Source organism: Paroedura picta, chromosome 9, assembly GCF_049243985.1.
Source record: "Paroedura picta isolate Pp20150507F chromosome 9, Ppicta_v3.0, whole genome shotgun sequence".
Taxonomy (NCBI): Eukaryota; Metazoa; Chordata; class Lepidosauria; order Squamata; family Gekkonidae; genus Paroedura; species Paroedura picta.
In genome coordinates, this window is record NC_135377.1 from 74,704,924 (window position 1) to 74,724,581 (window position 19,658).

The window sequence follows — 19,658 nt, forward strand, 5'->3', positions numbered from 1 at the left end:
GGCCCGAGGGAGGCGCGCGGCGAATGGGCCGCCGGGCGTCAGGGGCCGAGGGCTGCGCAGGGCTTGGGGGGGGGGGGGGGGGCTCTGGGGACTGCTCGCGGCGGGGGTGGGGCTGGCTCTTCCCTCCCCTCCGGGCGGGCCGTGCAGGGCGGAGCTGGGGCCGGCTGGGCTCGGGCTCGGGCGCCGCGGCGGGGCTGTCGGGGCGCGGAGAGAGCGGCGTCGGCGGCGTCGGTGGGCTCGCCATGGCAACTCTCGCCGGGGCTGAGGCGGCGATGGCGGCGGAGGTCTTCGGGCGGGAACCCCCCCGCGCGCCCCCCCCGCGCCCCCCCGCCGCGCCCGTGGAGACCCTCAAGGAGCTGCAGGTGCCCGCGCGGGGGGGGGCGGGGGGGCGGGGGGGGTCCCTGGGAGCCTCAGCGCTGAGCGACCCTCCGCGCCCCCTCCCCCTCGGCCCGAGGGGTCCAGCCCGCCCGCCCTCCCGCGGGTCCAGGGTCAGTGCGCATGGGCGGCGGAGGGGCCCGCGGAGGTCCCAGGGGCCCGGCGCTGAGCAGGAAACGGAGATGGCCCAGGTGTCATTGATTTGCACGACGTGGGATGGCCCATTCGGATGCTGTCATTCAGTCGCCTTCCAGGAGCTCATTCACGGAATCATAAAATCATGGAGTAGGAAGGGATTGCCAAGGGCATCTAGTCCAACCCTCTGCACAGTGCAGGGACTCATAACTACCTGCCCACCCACAATGACCCCAATTTCATGCCCAAATAACTCCCCACCACCACTAAAAATCTCCAGAATCCAGCCTGGTCTGAAGGACATTCACCTCCCATCCCCCAGTGGTGATCAGCACTTCCCTGGGTCTGCAAGGAAGGGCCACAAGACACAAACCCTGGCCCATCCCCTCCTGCCCCCCCCCACTCACCATCTGCCCCTAAGATCATAAAATCAGCATTTCTGCCAGATGACCATCTAGCCCAGGGATAGTCAAACTGCAGCCCTCCAGATGTCCATGGACTACAATTCCCATGAGCCCCTGCCAGCGAATGCTGGCAGGGGCTCATGGGAATTGTAGTCCATGGACATCTGGAGGGCCGCAGTTTGACTACCCCTGATCTAGCCTCTGCTTGAAAACTTCCATAGATGGAGAACTCATCGCTTCACGGGGAAGCCTGTTGCACTGACAAACTACTTTAACTGACAGGAACTTCTTTCAGATGTATTGCTTAAACTTCTTTTGAATTCATTTCATCCCATTGTTTCTGGTCTGACTCTCTGGGGCAAGAGAGAACAACTCTGCTCCATGTTCTCTAGGACAGCCCTTCTAGTATTTGAGGACGGTTATCCTATCACCTCTTAGTCGTCTCCTCTCTAGACCAAACAGACCAGGCTCCCTCATCCTTTCCTCATACTGAGTCACACTGCTGACTCATGTTAAGATATTTTATGGTCTACTAAGACCCTCCCCCCCCCGATCCTTTTCATCTGTACTACTGCCAAGACAACTGTTGCCTGTCCTATAGTGATGCCTATGATTTCTCCTATCTAAATGCAGAACTTTACATTTTTCACTCTTAAAATTCATTTTATTTATTTTATCCCAGGTTTCCAGGCTGTCAGGACCATCCTGTATTCTGATTCTGGTGCGTCTGCTACCCCTCCCAGTTTAATGTCACCTGCAGACAAATGTCATGGGCAGCCCCTCTATCCCTTCACTCCCTGAGGCCCTCTTCTCCAAGAGGAGGCCGAGCCCTTTGGGTGGCAGCCTGCTGATGGGATGGTTCCCCATGGATGGCAGAACACAGGCGCTCCCTGTGCAGAGGCAGAGTGGGGGGTGGGTGGGGGGGTGGTCTGGCGGGACGGTCCTCCTGATCGAAGGAGTGGGCTGGCTGGCATCTGCAGTCAAACCATTGCTTTCCAGGGCAGGCTGCCTAGAACAGCCATCCCATCCTCATTGCCACATTAAGTCTGCAGGTCTGGCTGACGAATAGAAATACTTCAAAAATACAGTTCTTTATTCTGTCCAAACACCAAAGAAGGGAGAACTGTGAACTTATATACAATTTGTCAGGCCTACCAAAGAAGCAGATTGGTCCTCAGCAGGCACAGTTCATTGATCTATAAGGTTTCTCCATGAGAGTCTCTGATTGGTTGTTTGACAATCCCCTCATTGCAAAGTACTCTGAATGAGCACAACTGGGATTCTGTACATAACTCAGGTTCCCACGGGGAAGGATGGCTTCACTGCAGTGGCCAAGCAGAGGTTTTTAGGAAACTGAAAAGTAGAGCTGCCGTCACCAAGATCATTATGTCCATGAACAGAGACTGCACGTTGTGTGAAGTTCAGTAGCTGGCCTCATGGATTCTGGAGCACAGCATACAACATTGGGCCAAGGGACCAAGCCCTATGAAGATAGGTTGAGGGACTTGGGAATGTTCAGCCTGGAGAAAAGGAGGTTGAGAGGGGACATGATAGCCCTCTTTAAGTATTTGAAAGGTGGTCACTTGGAGGAGGGCAGGATGCTGTTCCCATTGGCTGCAGAGGATAGGACGCGCAGTAATGAATTTAAACTTCAAGTACAACAATATAGGCTAGATATCAGGAAAAAAATTTCACAGTCAGAGTAGTTCAGCAGTGGAATAGGCTGCCTAAGGAGGTGGTGAGCTCCCCCTCACTGGCAGTCTTCAAACAAAGGTTGGATACACACTTTTCTTGGATGCTTTAGGATGCTTAGGGCTGATCCTGCGTTGAGCAGGGGGTTGGACTAGATGGCCTGTATGGCCCCTTCCAACTCTATGATTCTATGATTCTATAGACTTGGCAACCCTTAGTCTCAGGACTTCGCGGCAGAGGCGGCACCTGTGAAGCCCGGCCTGGCAGACCCTAAAGAGCCCCACTGCAACCAGTTGTGGGTCGCCCAGCTGAGGTGAGGGGGAAGGTGTATGCCTCTGGGGGGGTGGGGATCAGGGCTGAGGCTGGGGAAGCCATAGGTGAGGGAGGAGAGGGCAGGGGGGTAGCAAGACGGAACCAGAAGACAGGATGATCTTGATAGGCCCGAGAACTGGTCTAAACTGAATAAAATGAAGTTCAATAGGGATAAATGTCAAGTTCTGCATTTAGGTAGGAAAACCCAAATACACCAATATAAGATGGGGGAGACTTGTCTTGGCAGTAGCATGTGCAAAAAGGATCTAGGAGTCTTAGTAGACCATACATTGAACATGAGTCAGCAGTGTGACTCTGTGGCTAAAAAGGCAAATGGGATTTTGGGCTGTATCAAATGGAGTATCATGTCCAGATCACGGGAGGTGATGGTACCGTTTTACTCTGCTCTGGTTCGGCCTCACTGGGAGTCCTGTGTTCAGTTTTGGGCACCCCAGTTGAAGAGGGATGTTGACAAACTGGAGCGTGTCCAGAGGGGGGGCAACAAAGATGGTGAGGGGTTTGGAGACCAAGACCTACGAAGAAAGGTTGGGGGAGCTTGGTCTGTTTAGCCTAGAGAGGAGACGACTGAGAGGGGATCTGACAACCATCTTCAAGTATTTAAACCAGTGCCATATGGAGGACGGAGCAGAATTGTTCTGTCTTGTCCCAGAGGGACAGACCAGAATGAATGGGATGAAATTAATTCAAAAGAAATTTCATCTAAACATCCGGAAGGAGTTCCTGACAGTTAGAGCGGTTTCTCAGTGGAACAAGCTTCCTCGGGAGGTGGTGGGTTCTCCATCTTTGGGCATTTTTAAACAGAGGCTGGAGAGCCATCTGACGGACAGGCTGATTCTGTGAAGGCTCAAGGGGGTGGCAGGTGACAGTGGATGAGGCATTGGGATGTGAGTGTTCTGCATGGTGCAGGGGTTGGACTAGATGACCCTCAATGTCCGTAGATGTGCGGATGGCTGAGGCGGGGTGGGGAGGAGCTAGGAAGGACGTTGGGAAAACAAGAGGCAAGGGAGGATTGGGGGGTCTTTGCCAGCACCTCCTTCTTTATGTGGATGTTTTCCGCACAAGGGGCAAGAATGGAGGGGGCGGGGTCAGCTGTTGCAACAACACAAACTGCCATAGCAACTTTATACCTCTATATGCAGCTCAGTGGCCCTTATCCTGGGCAGGTCATTTGCATGCTGGTGGCCCTCTGCCTAGTCACGAGCAATCCCTTTGAATGATTCAAGGGAAGGGGGGGGGGGTCTGAGGAAAGGCTTAGTGCTGCCGTTGCCTTGGTTCTGTGGGATGCTGACAAAAGTTCTGCCTTTGGAGCAAGTTCAGACAAAGTCCAGTCACCTGGCTGGATTCCACATTTGGCTCTCCAGAGTCAGCTGTGCCCCATGCAAAGCGTTTTTGACAAAACAATTTCTCCACAAGCATCCCCCCCCCCCCATGAGGCATTAATGGGAGCAGGTGGTTCAGAGGAGGAGGCAGGTTGGAGCTTGGGGATGCTGTCAGGGCCTGTGATGACGCTTGCTCTCAGCAACCTGTATTTTGCACAGCTGAATCGGGCAGGTGTCTGATTTCGCAATCCTGGTGACCTTCCTGTGTTTGCTACAGAGAGCAGCGGTGTTGATTTACACACTGCTTGTTGATTTCCTGTTCTTCAAAGCCGACCTGGCATTTAATTCCTCATTGTTGCCCAGTAGCAGCTAAAACACCTGTATTTAAGGGCAGTATCTAATTTAGGGTTGCCAACCCTGGGGTCTGTGGATCTTCCAGAATTACAACTGATCTCCAGACCATGGAAATCACTTCTTGTGGGGAAAACTGGTTGCTTTGAACGTGGACTTGAGGAAATTCCACGTGGGGAAGGGAGGCGTCCCTCCTCTTTCTCTTTGTCTTCCTTGGGGGGGGGGGAATTCACCTGCTCCCAAATGTTTAATTTTTGAAAGCAGATTTTTCTGCCCAACTGGGGAATCTTCCATGTTTACAAGGCAATCTGATTAGAGTCATTATAGCCCTAATTATAGCCAGCTGGACCGGGGCGGATCGGCAATGCTTCTGTTATTAGATGACCGCCTCGCTGATGCCAGGATCCGAGGGACTGCCCTCCAATGGCTGATCTCCGGAATCGCAGACAGAGGGTAGCATTAGGAGAGAGCTCATCAAGCCATCACCAACTGACTTGTGGAGTCCCCCAAGGAGCAATTCTCTCTCCAACCCTATGTAACATTTTTATCTGGGGAATGGTAGAGGACTGGAAGGCCTGGAGGATCATGGTCCATGGGGTCACGATGGGTCGGACACGACTTTGCACCTAACAACAACAATGTGCCCTCTTGCCCAGCTGGCGCAGAGGTTTGGGCTGGGCTGTCACCAATATGCTGATGACACCCAGCTCTTCCTCCTGATGGATGGCCGCCCTGACTCTCCCCCAGAAACATTAGCCAGCTGCCTGGAAGCAGTGACAGAATGGCTTAAGCAGAGTCGTCTGAAGCTCCACCCTTCAAAAACGGAGGTCCTGTGGCTGGGCAGGAAAGGTCCAAGTGAGGAAGTGCACCTTCCCAATCGGGATGGAGTACAGCTAACAGTGGCCCACTCTGCCAGGAACCTGGGAGTGATACTTGATGCCTCCCTCTCAATGGAGGCTCAGATCACGACGGTAGCGCGGCTGGCATTCTACCACCTCTGCCAGCCAAACTACTAATGCCCTTCTTGGCCCTGGAACACCTGGCCACAGTGATCCATGCAATGTTCACCTCTAAACTGGACTTCTGTAACTCGCTCTGTGCTGGCCTGCCCTTAGCCTTGATCCGGAAACTGCAATTGGTCCAGAATGTGTCTTCCAGGGTCCTCACAGCAACCCCTCGGAGGTCCCACATCCAGCCTATCCTCCAGCAGTTGCGCTGGCTCCCGACTGAATTCCAGATCAGGCTTAAGGTTTTGGTAATCACCTTCAAGGCCCTACGCGGTCTGTGCCCAGTATACCTGAGGGATCACCTGTCCGCCTACACCCCTCAAAGAGCCTTGCGCTCCACCAGCTCCAACTTCCTGGTGATCCCTGGCCCCAAGGAAGCCCATTTGGCCTCAACCAGGGCCAGAGCTTTCTCCATCCTGGCCCCCACCTGGTGGAACAAGCTCCCAGAAGAGATCAGGGCCCTGACAGAAACTAAACAGTTCTGCAGGGCCTGCAAAGGGGACCTCCTCTGCCAGGCATTTGGTTGAGGTCGACCCAAACCATTGTTTCCAATTGGCCCCCCAAGCCCTGCCCTCCTACCATGACTGTTGACAAATCCACCCAACCCCCACCCAACCCCTGGGTCTCAGCAAGTTGAGTTAAGGCTCTTTGCAGTTCCACCTTCCTTAATGTTATTGTTATTATGTTAATGTTATTGTTACCACCTTACTGTTACCAGAATGATGTTACCTGTACCATTTTGTTGTTGTAAACCGCTCTGAGCCTTCGGGCAGGATGGTATATAAATACAATACATAAATAATCTGTAACCGCTCCCGCGGTATTAAATAAAAGGGTAAGGGCAATGTGGCAGGAGAAAGGGCGGCCTCGAGGACGCAGCCTCCCTGCTCCTTTCCCGTCCTAGGGCCCTTGCTTGGGAGCCTTCTGCTGGGCCCAGGCACTCCCTCGCGTCCTCAATGCTGCTAGGGAGCTACTGGGGCCGGCAGAAGGCCGCGCCACCCCCCACCCAAGAGCCTTCTCCTGCCCCTCGCCCCCTCCCACTCCCAATTTGCCTCCCCTCGCAACTCCCCCCACGGCCCCTTCAGATACCGCCCTCCTTTCGCCCCCACTCTCCTCCAAGTCCATCTACCCCCCTGCCTGCCTTCCTTCCTTCTCCCTTGCTTCCTCTATCTCTTCCCCCCAACTCCCCCTCCCTATTCGCCCCCCCTTGTGCCTCCCCCCTTCACACACACCCCTGTCCCCTCCAAGTCCACCTCCTGCCTGCCTGCCTTCCTTCTTCCTTCTTTCCTTCCTGACTTCCTCTTCTTCTCCGACTCCTTCCTGCCTATCTCGTTCTCCCTCTCACTTGCTCTCTTTCCCCCTTCCTATCTAACACACTTCCTGCCTTCCTTCCTCTCTTCCTTCTGTTCATCCCTTCACCCACCCCTTTCCCTCCTTTCTCACTCCCATCCCGCCTTCCCTCTTCAACCTTCCTTTCCTCCCTTATTCTTCCCTATGATCTCGCACAGGGGTAGTCAACCTGTGGTCCTCCAGATGCCCACGGACTACAATTCCCATGAGCCCCTGCCCCTGTCCTCCAGGGGGACCACAGGGTGACTACTCTGGAGGACCACAGGGTGACTACTCCTGCTCTAGCGCCCGATGTATTTCAGCTACAGCGGGCTTAATTTCTAGTAAATAAATAATCTGGGCTTTCTCAACCAGGATTTCATGAAACCCTGAGGTTTCTTGACGGCCCTGGAAAGGTTCTCCGAATGGGTGGGAGTTAATTAATTATGCATATATTTTTAAAAATTATATGGTCATGTCGACTTGCTCCCCCTAATGGCCAATGATTGGCCTGGATGAGGAGAAGGGGAGGGGCCTCGGGTAGGTGTGTGCCCAAGTCTGCTTCCCAATCATATTCTGCAACGATTGTGTCACTTCTTGGGTTTCTCAAAGCCAGGAGAATGCTTCAGGGGTTCCCAACAGTAAAAAGGTTGGGAAAGGCTGTCCCAAGCCAAGGATTTAGGTACCTGCACAGGAGAGCTATTGGATAGATCAGGTTTTCTCAATCAGGGTTTTGTGAAACTCTGGGGTGTCTTGATAGCACTGGAATGGTTTTCTGAATGGGTGGGAGTTTATTAATTTTTATTTATTTATTTTATTTATTATATTTATTTATTATATTTATATACCGCCCTCCCCGGGGGCTCAGGGCGGTTTACATAATAACACAAGAACAATACATGGAACAGTCTTATAAAACATTTGGGTAACGGTGCAATAATAACATAATTGTAAACATATAACATTATAATTGTGTAACCAATAAACAATACAACGTTGCAACATACAAACAGGTCCAGAGTGTATAGGTGGTGTTCTGAAGGGGGCGGGGAGCAGGGGCCCTTTGGTCACTGTTGGTTATATATATCTAGTCTCAACCGAATGTCTGGCGGAAGAGCTCCTCCTTGCAGGCCCTGCGGAACGGTTTAAGCTCCATCAGGGCCCTGATCTTCTCCGGGAGCTCGTTCCACCAGGTGGGGGCCAGAACAGAGAATGCTCTGGGCCTGGTTGAGACCAGGCGGACTTCTTTAGGGCTGTCTCTACCCCATGGCCAGGCCGGAAACCTGACTGGGATGGGTCTAGGACCGAAGCTTCTTCCAGGTATTCCGTCAGTTGGTTTGTAACTGCCCTTTCAATCATCTTCCTCAGAAATGCTAAATGTGAGACGGGTCTGTAATTGTTAGGCTCTCGTGGATCTAGAGATGTTTTTTTTCAGCAGTGGGCGTACCACAGCCTCTTTCAATCCCTCTGGGAATTCTCCCGTTGTGAGAGATAGGTTGATTATCTCCCGGAGGGGGCCCTTTATCCTTATGCTAGCTGTTTTTAAGAGCCAGGGCAAGGGTCTAGTGGGCATGTAGTTGGCCTTGCTGTTGCTAGTATCCTGTCCACTTCGGTCAGCGTGAATCATCTGAAGTTACTCATAGTTTTCTCCAAAGACGGCCAAGGGGCCTCTAGTTCACTTTTTGTATCTAAGGTTGGAGGGAGGTCGTGGCGGAGTGTCGAGATTTTATCTGCAAAATGACTCGCAAATGCCTCACAGCTGATGTCCAATTGGCTACTGTTTTGTTGCCCTTCAGCCAGGGCAGTGAGGGATCGAACTACCTTAAACAATTGAGCTGGGCGTGAGTCTGCAGATGCGATGGTAGCCGAGTAAAAATTGCGTTTCACTGACTTCACCGCCATCTCATAGGCTTTCATCTGCATTCTATAAGATGTTCTCGAGGCTTCGTCACGAGTCTTCCTCCAAACTCGCTCTAGCCGTCTCAGTTCCCGTTTCTTGTTGTGAAGCTCCTCGGTGTACCAGGGGGCCCGCTTGAGACGGGGCCGGAGAGGGCGTCGGGGAGCTATCTCATCAATGGCAGTCAGCAGTCTGTCATGCCAGTCGCTGACCAGGCCATTGAGAGAAGTGCCGGGAGGCATTGGTTCCCGCAGAGCGTTCAGGAATCCTATTGGATCCATAAGTCTCTGCGGGTGAGCTAAAATTTGCTCGGCGCCCAACAGAGGAGGGGGTGGTAGCCTTAGCCGAGCCTTCAGGGCATAGTGGTCTGACCATGGTGTGTCTGTGGAAGGTTGGCCCTGATCGCTGTTTTGGCCTCTCACGGCTTCCCGGTTCCACTTGTGTGAAGTTATGTGTTGGGTGTAGGGTGTGTATTGTTATGTGTGTCTGGAGGGTGGTCCCGATTGCCTGTTGTAGCACCTCAGGGTTGCCAGTCCGGGGGTGTGTAGTGTGTGTGGTGTGTATGTGATCTGTGTGTTATTTCATGCTGGGTTGGGGCTAATAGGTTTATGAATTGGGTGGGGCTCAGTTGAGTTGTTAGGGTTGTTGGTGGTTGGGGGTGAATTATTAGGTTGGTAGGTTTGGTTGATTGGATTAATTACTTCAGGCTGGGATTGGGTAAATCAATTGATGGAGATTAGTTGTTTAATTGGTAGCGTTAATTGTTCGGGTGAGTTTGGGCTGAATCAGCTGATGGTATTTAATTATGTTGGGTTGCGATAGATCACTTGGTGGTTGGGTTGGGATAGGTGAATTGGTGGTTGGGTTGAGATAGACCAGTTGGTGGTAGTAACTGTTTTTGGTGGGTAAAGGTGTTAATTTTATTTGGAATGAGTCAGAATTAATTAATTAATTGTATTGGTTTGGAATAGATCAGTGGGTGGTGATTTATTACTTTGCCTGGGTAGTTGGCTGGGAGTATTGATTTAATTGGCTGGGTAGGTGGGCGGAGGTGTTAATTGGCTGGGTAGGTGGGGGGTATTAATTTTATTGGCTGGGTACGTGGGGGGAGGTGTTAATTTAATTGGCTGGGTAGGTGGGTGGGGTGTTAATTTAATTGGTTGGGTAGGAGGGTGGGGTATTAATTTAATTGGCTGGGTAGGTGGGTGGGGTGTTAATTTAATTGGCTGGGTAGGTGGGTGGGGTATTAATATAATTGGCTGGGTAGGTAGGTGAAGGTGTTAATTTAATTGGCTGGGTAGGTGGGTGGGGGTGTTAATTTAATGGCTAGGTAGGTGGGTGGGGGTATTTATTTTTATTGGCTGGGTAGGTGGGCGGAGGTGTTATATTAATTGGCTGGGTAGGTGGGTGGGGGGTATTAATTTGATTGGCTTGGTAGGTGGGTGGAGGTGTTAATTTAATTGGTTGGGTAGGTGGGTGGGGTATTAATTTAATTGGCTGGGTAGGTGGGTGGAGGTGTTAATTTAATTGGCTGGGTAGGTGAGTGGGGTGTTAATTTAATTGGCTGGGTAGGTGGGTGGGGTATTAATTTAATTGGCTGGGTAGGTGGGTGGGGTGTTAATTTAATTGGCTGGGTAGGTGGGCGGAGGTGTTATATTAATTGGCTGGGTAGGTGGGTGGGGGTATTAATTTGATTGGCTTGGTAGGTGGGTGGAGGTGTTAATTTAATTGGTTGGGTAGGTGGGTGGGGTATAAATTTAATTGGCTGGGTAGGTGGGTGGAGGTGTTAATTTAATTGGCTGGGTAGGTGAGTGGGGTGTTAATTTAATTGGCTGGGTAGTTGGGTGGGGTATTAATTTAATTGGCTGGGTGGGTGGGTGGGTGTGTTAATTTAATTGGTTGGGTAGGTGGGTGAGGGTGTTAATTTAATAGGTTAGGTAGGTGGGTGGGGGTATTTATTTTGTATTGGCTGGGTAGGTGGGCGGAGGTGTTAATTGGCTGGATAGGTGGGTAGGGGGTATTAATTTGATTGGCTGGGTAGGTGGGTTAATTTAATTGGCTGGGTAGGTGGGTGGAGGTATTAATTTAATTGGCTGGGTAGGTGAGTGTGGGTGTTAATTTAATAGGCTAGGTAGGTGGGTGGGGTATTAATTTTATTGGCTGGATAGGTGGGTGGAGGTGTTAGTTTAATTTGGGCTCAATCAAATGTGGGTTGGTAGTTGATGAATGGATTGGTGCTAATCTCTTTCCCCCTCTCCCCCCCTTTTTGAGTATAGAATGTTATTCCTCTCCTTCTTCGTTGAGATAGATCAGTTGGTGGTAGTAAACTGTTTTTGGTGGGTAAAGGTGTTAATTTTATTTGCGATGGGTCAGAGTTAATTAATTGTATTGGTTTGGGATAGATCAGTTGGTGGTGATTTATTACTATGGCTGGGTAGGGGTATTGATTTAGTTGGCTGGGTAGGTGGGTGGAGGTATTAGTTTAATTGGCTGGGTAGGTGGGAGTATTAATTTTATTGGCTGAGTAGGTGAGTGGAGGTGTTAGTTTAACTTGGGCTCAATCAATGTGGGTTGGTAGTTGATGAATGGATTGGGGCTAATCTCTTTCCCTCCCCCCCTTTTTTGAATATAGAAGGTTATCCCTCTCCTTCTTCCCTCCCCATTTCCCCCCCTTTTTCTCCCCCCCCCTGTCTCCTCCCTTCTTTCCTCTGGCTTTCCCCCCCCTTTTCCTGTGCACATCACAGTGTTCCTGCCTGACCCCCCCCCCCCCAGTTGCTGGTAGTTTGGTTGGTGTCTTCCTCTTTTTCTCGCACTTTCTCCCTCCCCTCTCCTCCTCCCCTCTGTCTTCTCGGTGTACAGTTTTCCCCCACTTGATTTATTCCCGCCCGATTTATTCCCGCTCAATTCTAGCAGTTTGTTGGTGTCCCTTCCCTCTTCTTGGAGCAAGTTATGTCTGTTTGTGACCTTCTCCCTCCCCCTCCCTCGCTTGATTTTCTTCCCGCCCAGTTTATTCCCGCTCAATTTCTAGTATTTCGCTTGACAACCCGTCCCCCCTCTGGGAACAATTATGTCTGTTTGTTGCTTTCTCCCTCCCCCTCGTAGAGATATTATTCCCACTCAGAGTCTCTAATAGCCTGTTTGACATTCCCCCCCCCCCTTTAGGAATAAATTCAATTTTGAATATATTTTTTAAATTGCTTAAACATTTATTGGGTGATATATCCTTATATGGGCCTTAGGAAGTCTGAGCAACAATAAAGCTAGTGGTGGTGACAGCATTCCAGTTGAACTATTCAAAATCTTAAAGGACGATGCAGTAAAAGTGCTACACTCAATATGCCAGCAAATTTGGAAAACTCAACAATGGCCACAGGATTGGAAAAGGTCAGTTTACATTCCAATCCTAAAGAAGGGCAATGCCAAAGAATGTTCAAACTACCGCACCATTGCACTCATTTCTCATGCTAGCAAAGTTATGCTCAAAATCCTACAAGCTAGGATCCAGCAATATGTGGACCGAGAACTTCCAGAAGTACAGGCAGGATTTCGAAGAGGCAGAGGAACTAGAGATCAAATTGCCAACATACGCTGGATCATGGAGAAAGCTAGGGAGTACCAGAAGAACGTCTACTTCTGCTTCATTGACTATGCTAAAGCCTTTGATTGTGTGGAGCACAACAAATTGTGGCAAGTTCTTAAAGAGATGGGAATACCAGAGCATCTTATTTGTCTCTTGAGAAATTTATATGCAGGTCAAGAAGCAACAGTGAGAACTGAACATGGAATCACTGACTGGTTCAAAATTGAGAAAGGAGTTCGGCAAGGCTGTATACTGTCGCCTTGCCTATTTAACTTGTATGCAGAGCACATCATGAGAAATGCGGGATTAGAGGAGTCACAAATTGGGATCAAGATTGCAGGGAGAAATATCAACAACCTCAGATATGCAGATGATACCACTCTAATGGCAGAAAGTGAAGAGGAACTAAAGAGCCTGTTGATGCGGGTGAAGGAGGAGAGTGCAAAAGTTGGCTTGAAACTCAACATCAAGAAAACAAAGATCATGGCATCCGGCCCTCTCAATTCCTGGCAAATAGATGGGGAAGAAATGGAGATAGTGACAGATTTTATTTTCCTGGGCTCCAAGATCACTGCAGATGGGGACTGCAGCAAAGAAATTAAAAGACGCTTGCTCCTGGGGAGGAAAGCTATGGCAAATCTAGACAGCATCCTAAAAAGCAGAGACATCACCCTGCCAACAAAAGTGCGTTTAGTCAAGGCTATGGTATTCCCAATTGCAATGTATGGCTGCGAAAGTTGGACCATAAGGAAGGCCGAGCGTCAAAGAATTGAGGCTTTTGAACTCTGGTGCTGGAGAAGACTCTTGCGAGTCCCTTAGACTGCAAGGCGAACAAACCGGTCAGTCCTAGAGGAGATCGACCCTGACTGCTCTTTAGAAGGCCAGATCCTGAAGATGAAACTCAAATACTTTGGCCACCTCATGAGAAGGAAGGACTCCCTGGAGAAGAGCCTAATGCTGGGAGCGATCGAGGGCAAAAGAAGAAGGGGACGACAGAGAATGAGGTGGTTGGATGGAGTCACTGAAGCAGTAGGTGCAAACTTAAATGGACTCCGGGGAATGGTAGAGGACAGGAAGGCCTGGAGGATCATTGTCCATGGGGTCGCAATGGGTCGGACACGACTTCGCACATAAGAACAACAAATATCCTTATATGGTCATGTTGACCGACCTTCCCCCTCCTGACATGACTAATGATGGGCCTGCAGGTGGTGGGAATGGGAGGGGCCCTGGGTGAGCGTGTCCACAACTCTGCTTCCCAACCATATTCTGCACAATGGAGCCACTTCTGGAGTTTCTTGAAGCCTGGAGAATGTTTTAAGTGTTTCTCAGTGGTAAGAATGTTGAGAAAGGCTGAGCTTGGGAACCCACAAGGACTAGCAGGATGTTTTGTCATGGTTTATCGCATGTCAGAGTTGTACACAGGAAGCATATCGTCATTACATATATACAAAATGCAAGCTATGGTGGTGACGACTGACTTTCCCCCTGGGTTCCCCACATAGTGTCAGCCAGCATCCCTACTGCAGCATCAGACAACCGGAACAACGGATATCTGGAAGTGACAGTTGCCCCTTAAGGAGGAGCTAACCCAGGCATTTGCTGGCAGAGGCTCGTGGGAATTGTAGTCCATGAACATCTGGAGGGCCACAGTTTGCTCACCCCTGAGCTAACCCCTCCCCGGGGAATCACCCGCAACTTAGCCTGCCCTGAGAACCGATTTCATCTATGTTTGCAACCATTCATTCCTTAGGTTTACTGCAATTGCCATGTCATTGATGTCAGCAAACTTCCTGGATGTTGTCTCAAGAACATCGGAGATGTAGAGATTGAAAAGTACTGGAGCAAGAAACTGAGCCCTGGGGTAGACCGTTACTCAGTGTTTTCTGTTTACTAATTGACTGGCCCATAATAACTTGAAAAATTCTTGTACTCGGCATCTTATTTAGGAATCTAAATAATGTTATGCATGGAAAAACTTGTAGAAACTTGTACAGCAGACCACCCCTATGGACTGTGTCATAAGTGGCAATAAGAACAGCTGATGTCTTAAAACACTTCTAATAACCTACCTCAATTAAAATTGTTACGCTGAGAATCTGGTCTTCACAACAATTATTGGGTCTAAATCCTGTTTGCTTTATAGGGATATGTTCATTAATTCAGTCACTGATTCTGTTGAAGATTAGCCTCTGAAGGAGTTTATAACAGGAGCTCAGAAGATAAATACAGTCCGTATGTAATTTTTCACCAGGTGTTTTGGTTTTGCAGGTTTCAGGCGGTAGCTATCTTTACTTATTAAAAAGTCCCTTGTGCCAGTAAGAAACTTTGCAAACCCCCGCTTAATGAACATGCCACTGTTGATCGGGTATTCATTATGGATGCTGTCAAAGCCTGATGCCTTTCCAATCTTGATATCCTTCAGTGCCTTGGAAATCTCATCAGCCCTGAAACCCCCCAAAAGCTTGCAGTCTTCAGACAGGTGCATTTCAAAATAGAATCATAGAATCATAGAATAATAGAATTGGAAGAGATCTCATGGGTCATCTAGTCCAACCCCCTGCACTATGCAGGACACAAATCAGGAGTTCCTTTTTGCCCATAGGCATGGAACCCCTTATCAAGGTGTTCCCCCATGATTTCCCTGTCCTCCTTCACCTAGACCAACACATGCCAAAAAGAGGGCTGGAGCAGGCCTACACTATTCTGTTGCTCCCAGCCTCCAACGCAGGAACAGGAACAGAACAGGCACGTGCCACTCCATTACCCCCACCCCCACCCTATAAACAGGGCTCACCCCCCAATGCCAGAAACAGGGCTGGATAAAATTAATTAACTCCCACCCAACTGGCAAAGCCCCAGTTTGAGAAAGGTTTCACTGGGCTATGACCCTTTTTTAAAAAAGCATCAGAAAACGTGGCTCCAGTGTAATTTAATTCCCATCCATACACAAGATAGTAAGGCATTACTTGATGGCTACATTGAGATTCAGTCCCAGGGCTGTACCCGGGAAACTTGGCAGTGGCCAGCATGTAAGCTTTCCTCAGTGCTCCGCCAGTGTGGTCCATCTTTCTAAAGAATTATTATTAAGGATGGGGCATTTTCAGGTGAGTGGCAGGAATTTTGCGCTCGACTGGCCCTTCTCTTTAGAGAAATTAAGCTCTTCCTTCTTCTCCCTTTCCTGGGGGCTCTCGCCTTTCAGGTAATTTCCCTTCCACTAGAAATCGTTTCTGTTTCTTCTCTGGCATTACATTGGAAATGCCCCGGCTCCCTTGTATACTGACACGTGGGCCTTGTACAGTGAAGCTGCTTGCCGATTGACAAGGAAGTTCATATTGTCTTCGTTAAAAGCGCTGTTGTTGCTCGGTATGGTCTGGTTTGTCATTCTCCACGTGGGGCCTGGAGGCAACCCAGAATTAAAACGGATCAGTTTCCCTGGACAAAATTGACTTGGAAGGTGGGGCCTCTGAGGCCCTCCCCCTCCCCTCCCCAGGCTCCAGCCCAGGACCTTCATGCATTTCCCAGCCTGGAGTTGTAACCCGAGGTCTGGCATGAGGGCTGCAACTTTCTCACCTGCCTGGCTGACAATTTCATTCATCAAATGGTAGATGAACCCACAAGAGGTTCAGCCATACTGGACTTAATACTGACTAACAGGCAAGAGTTGGTGGATGAGGTGAAGGAGGTGGGGACCCTAGGGGGAAGTGACCATGTCCTCATAGAATTCCTTTTGAGATGGGGAGCCAAGGAAGCTTGTAGCCAGACGCGGATGTTGGATTTTCGTAGGGCAAACTTTAATAAACTCAGAGACATGATGAGTGTCATACCATGGACGAGAATGCTGGAAGGGAAGGGAGCATGTGAAGGGTGGGCGCTACTCAAACAAGAGCTATTGCATGCTCAATCAATGACTATTCCAGAAATACGAAAACACTGCAGGAGCTCTAAGAAGCCTATTTGGATGAACAGAGAACTTCAAGAGGAACTAAGAAAGAAAAGGAAAATGTTCAGGAAATGGAGGGAAGGACAGAGCTCTAAAGAAGAGTACCTACAGGTTACTAGGCACTGTAGATCAATCATCAGAAAGGCCAAAGCTGAGAGTGAGCTAAGATTGGCCAGGGAAGCCCATTGTAACAAGAAAAGATTTTTCATTTATGTGAGGAGCAAACGTAAAGTAAAGGAGGCAATAGGCCCACTGTTGGGTGCAGATGGACAAACTCTAATGGAAGATGCAGAGAAAGCAGAAAGGCTTAGTGCCTATTTTACATCTGTTTTTTTCCCACAGGTCAAAGTGTTTAGGCACATCTAGAGATGGCCGTAGCCAAAGGATGTGTTTAGGCACATCTAGAGATGGCCGTAGCCAAAATGCCATTTTGGGCTGTATCAACAGGGGCATCACATCAAAATCACAAGATGTCATAGTCCCATTGTATACGGCACTGGTCAGACCACACCTGGAGTACTGTGTGCAGTTCTGGAGGCCTCACTTCAAGAAGGACGTAGATAAAATTGAAAGGGTACAGAGGAGAGCGACGAAGATGATCTGGGGCCAAGGGACCAAGCCCTATGAAGATAGGTTGAGGGACTTGGGAATGTTCAGCCTGGAGAAAAGGAGGTTGAGAGGGGACATGATAGCCCTCTTTAAGTATTTGAAAGGTTGTCACTTGGAGGAGGGCAGGATGCTGTTTTTGCTGGCTGCAGAGGAGAGGACACGCAGTAATGGGTTTAAAGTACAACGATATAGGCTAGATATCAGGAAAAAGTTTTTCACAATCAGAGTAGTTCAGCAGTGGAATAGGCTGCCTAAGGAGGTGGTGAGCTCCCCCTCACTGGCAGTCTTCAAGCAAAGGTTGGATACACACTTTTCTTGGATGCTTTAGGATGCTTAGGGCTGATCCTGCATAGAGCAGGGGGTTGGACTAGATGGCCTGTATGGCCCCTTCCAACTCTATGATTATATGACACGCAGTAATGGGTTTAAAGTACAACGATATAGGGTAGATATCAGGAAAGAAATGTTCACAGTCAGAGTAGTTCAGCAGGGGAATAGGCTGCCTAAGGAGGTGGTGAGCTCCCCCTCACTGGCAGTCTTCAAGCAAAGGTTGGATACATACTTTTCTTGGATGCTTTAGGATGCTTAGGGCTAATCCTACGTTGAGCAGGGGGTTGGACTAGATGGCCTGTATGGCACCTTCCATCTCTAGGATTCTGTGATTCTATGATTCTAAGAAGGAAGCCCCCACTGGCTTGCCCGTCAGCCATCCCTGGTTGAAACTATAAAACGCTTTCTGGGCGTGATCCCTGGGCCGGGGCTCCTTTTATTAAGCACTAGGATTAGATGAGTTCAGACAAGCTCCACCACACTGATCGGATGTGCTGCAGGCAGAAACGGCATGTGCTCCTCCCAGCTTGGGATGGTCTTTTGTTGCGCTGTGCAGGAATTGCTGTGTTGTTATTCAAGAGGGAACTTAAAACGTCCGCATGAAAAGTTAACTGTCCTCCTGGAAGGAAGGGAATGCTGGGCTGCTTTGACAGTGGTTGCCACTGAGTGGTGCCAGGAGACCACTTTGCATTGTGTCCCCCAGTCTCTGTTGTCGGCATGCATGACTGGGGCCTCCCGTCAGACAGTGAGATGCAGCAGGAAAGAGGCAATGGCAGACTTGGGCTGAACCAGCAGAGTCACAAGAGGCCATAGCCCCGCTGAATACTGCACTGGTCAGACCCCACCTGGAGTCCTGTGTGCAGATCTGGAGGCCTCACTTCACAAGCGACGTGGGCAAAATCGAGAGGATGCAGAGGAGAGCGACGAGGATGATCTGGGGCCAAGGGACCAAGCCCTATGAAGATAGGTTGAGGGACTTGGGAATGTTCAGCCTGGAGAAAAGGAGGCTGAGAGGGGACAGGTTTGCCGGCTTTGTTTGAAAGGTTGTCACTTAAAGGAAAACATGGAGCGGTTCCTGTTGGCTGCAGATTACCTACAGTAATCTCTTTAAACAATGTGGAGAATGCTATTGGCTAGACGTCAGGAAAAAATTTCTCAGTCAGGGTAGTTCAGCAGTGCTGCCTGAGGAGGTGGGGAGCTCCCCCTCACTGGCCGTCTTCAAGCAGCGGCTGGACAGATCCTCCTCCTGGATGCTTGAGGCTGACCCTGCACTGAGCAGGGGGTATGACTAGATGGCCTTCATGGACCCTTCCCACTCTAGGATTCTAGGAGTCTAGTTCAGCAGAGGAATGGGCTGCCTAAGGAGGTGGGGAGCTCCCCCTCACTGGCCGTCTTCAAGCAGCAGCTGGACAGATCCTTCTCCTGGATGCTTGAGGCTGACCCTGCACTGAGCAGGGGGTATGACTAGATGGCCTTCATGGACCCTTCCCACTCTAGGATTCTAGGAGTCTAGTTAAGCAGAGGAATGGGCTGCCTAAGGAGGTGGGGAGCTCCCCCTCACTGGCCGTCTTCAAGCAGCAGCTGGACAGATCCTCCTCCTGGATGCTTGAGGCTGACCCTGCACTGAGCAGGGGGTATGACTAGATGGCCTCCATGGCCCCTTCCCACTCAAGGATTCTAGGAATCTAGTTCAGCAGTGGAAGGGGCTGCCTAAGTAGGTGGGGAGCTCCCCCTCACTGGCCGTCTTCAAGCAGCGGCTGGACAGATCCTTCTCCTGGATGCTTGAGGCTGACCCTGCACTGAGCAGGGGGTATGACTAGATGGCCTCCATGGCCCCTTCCCACTCTAGGATTCTAGGAGTCTAGTTCAGCAGTGGAAGGGGCTGCCTAAGGAGGTGGGGAGCTCCCCCTCACTGGCCGTCTTCAAGCAGCGGCTGGACAGATCCTTCTCCTGGATGCTTGAGGCTGACCCTGCACTGAGCAGGGGGTGGGACTAGATGGCCTGCATGGCCCCTTCCCACTCTAGGATTCTAGGAGTCTCGTTCAGCAGTGGAAGGGGCTGCCTAAGGAGGTGGGGAGCTCCCCCTCACTGGCCGTCTTCAAGCAGCGGCTGGACAGATCCTTCTCCTGGATGCTTGAGGCTGACCCTGCACTGAGCAGGGGGTTGGGTTAGATGGCCTTGATGGCCCCTCCCCACTCTACACTTGTATAATTCTAACCACTACTCCCTGGTGACTGGAGCAGGGCCTTCTGTCTGGCCGTGTTCCTCACAGAGATATCTGGTTAGGCATTAGGTCCTCAGGCGTTAACACAGAGCACCTTCTTATAGTTGTTTTGCTTCGTCTCCTTATTCCA

General features: G+C 50.3%; 1 protein-coding gene across 1 annotated transcript in view; it reads left to right on the plus strand.

Annotated features, from left to right (window-relative positions):
• The first annotated feature begins 215 nt into the window (after positions 1–215).
• Positions 216–19,658, plus strand: part of DNAH5 (dynein axonemal heavy chain 5) — a 323,270-nt gene continuing 303,827 nt past the window's right edge. The window contains exon 1 of the mRNA XM_077353359.1: positions 216–362. Coding sequence (XP_077209474.1) covers positions 243–362 — 120 coding nt within the window. The 5' untranslated portion in view covers positions 216–242. The remainder of the gene's footprint in view (positions 363–19,658) is intronic.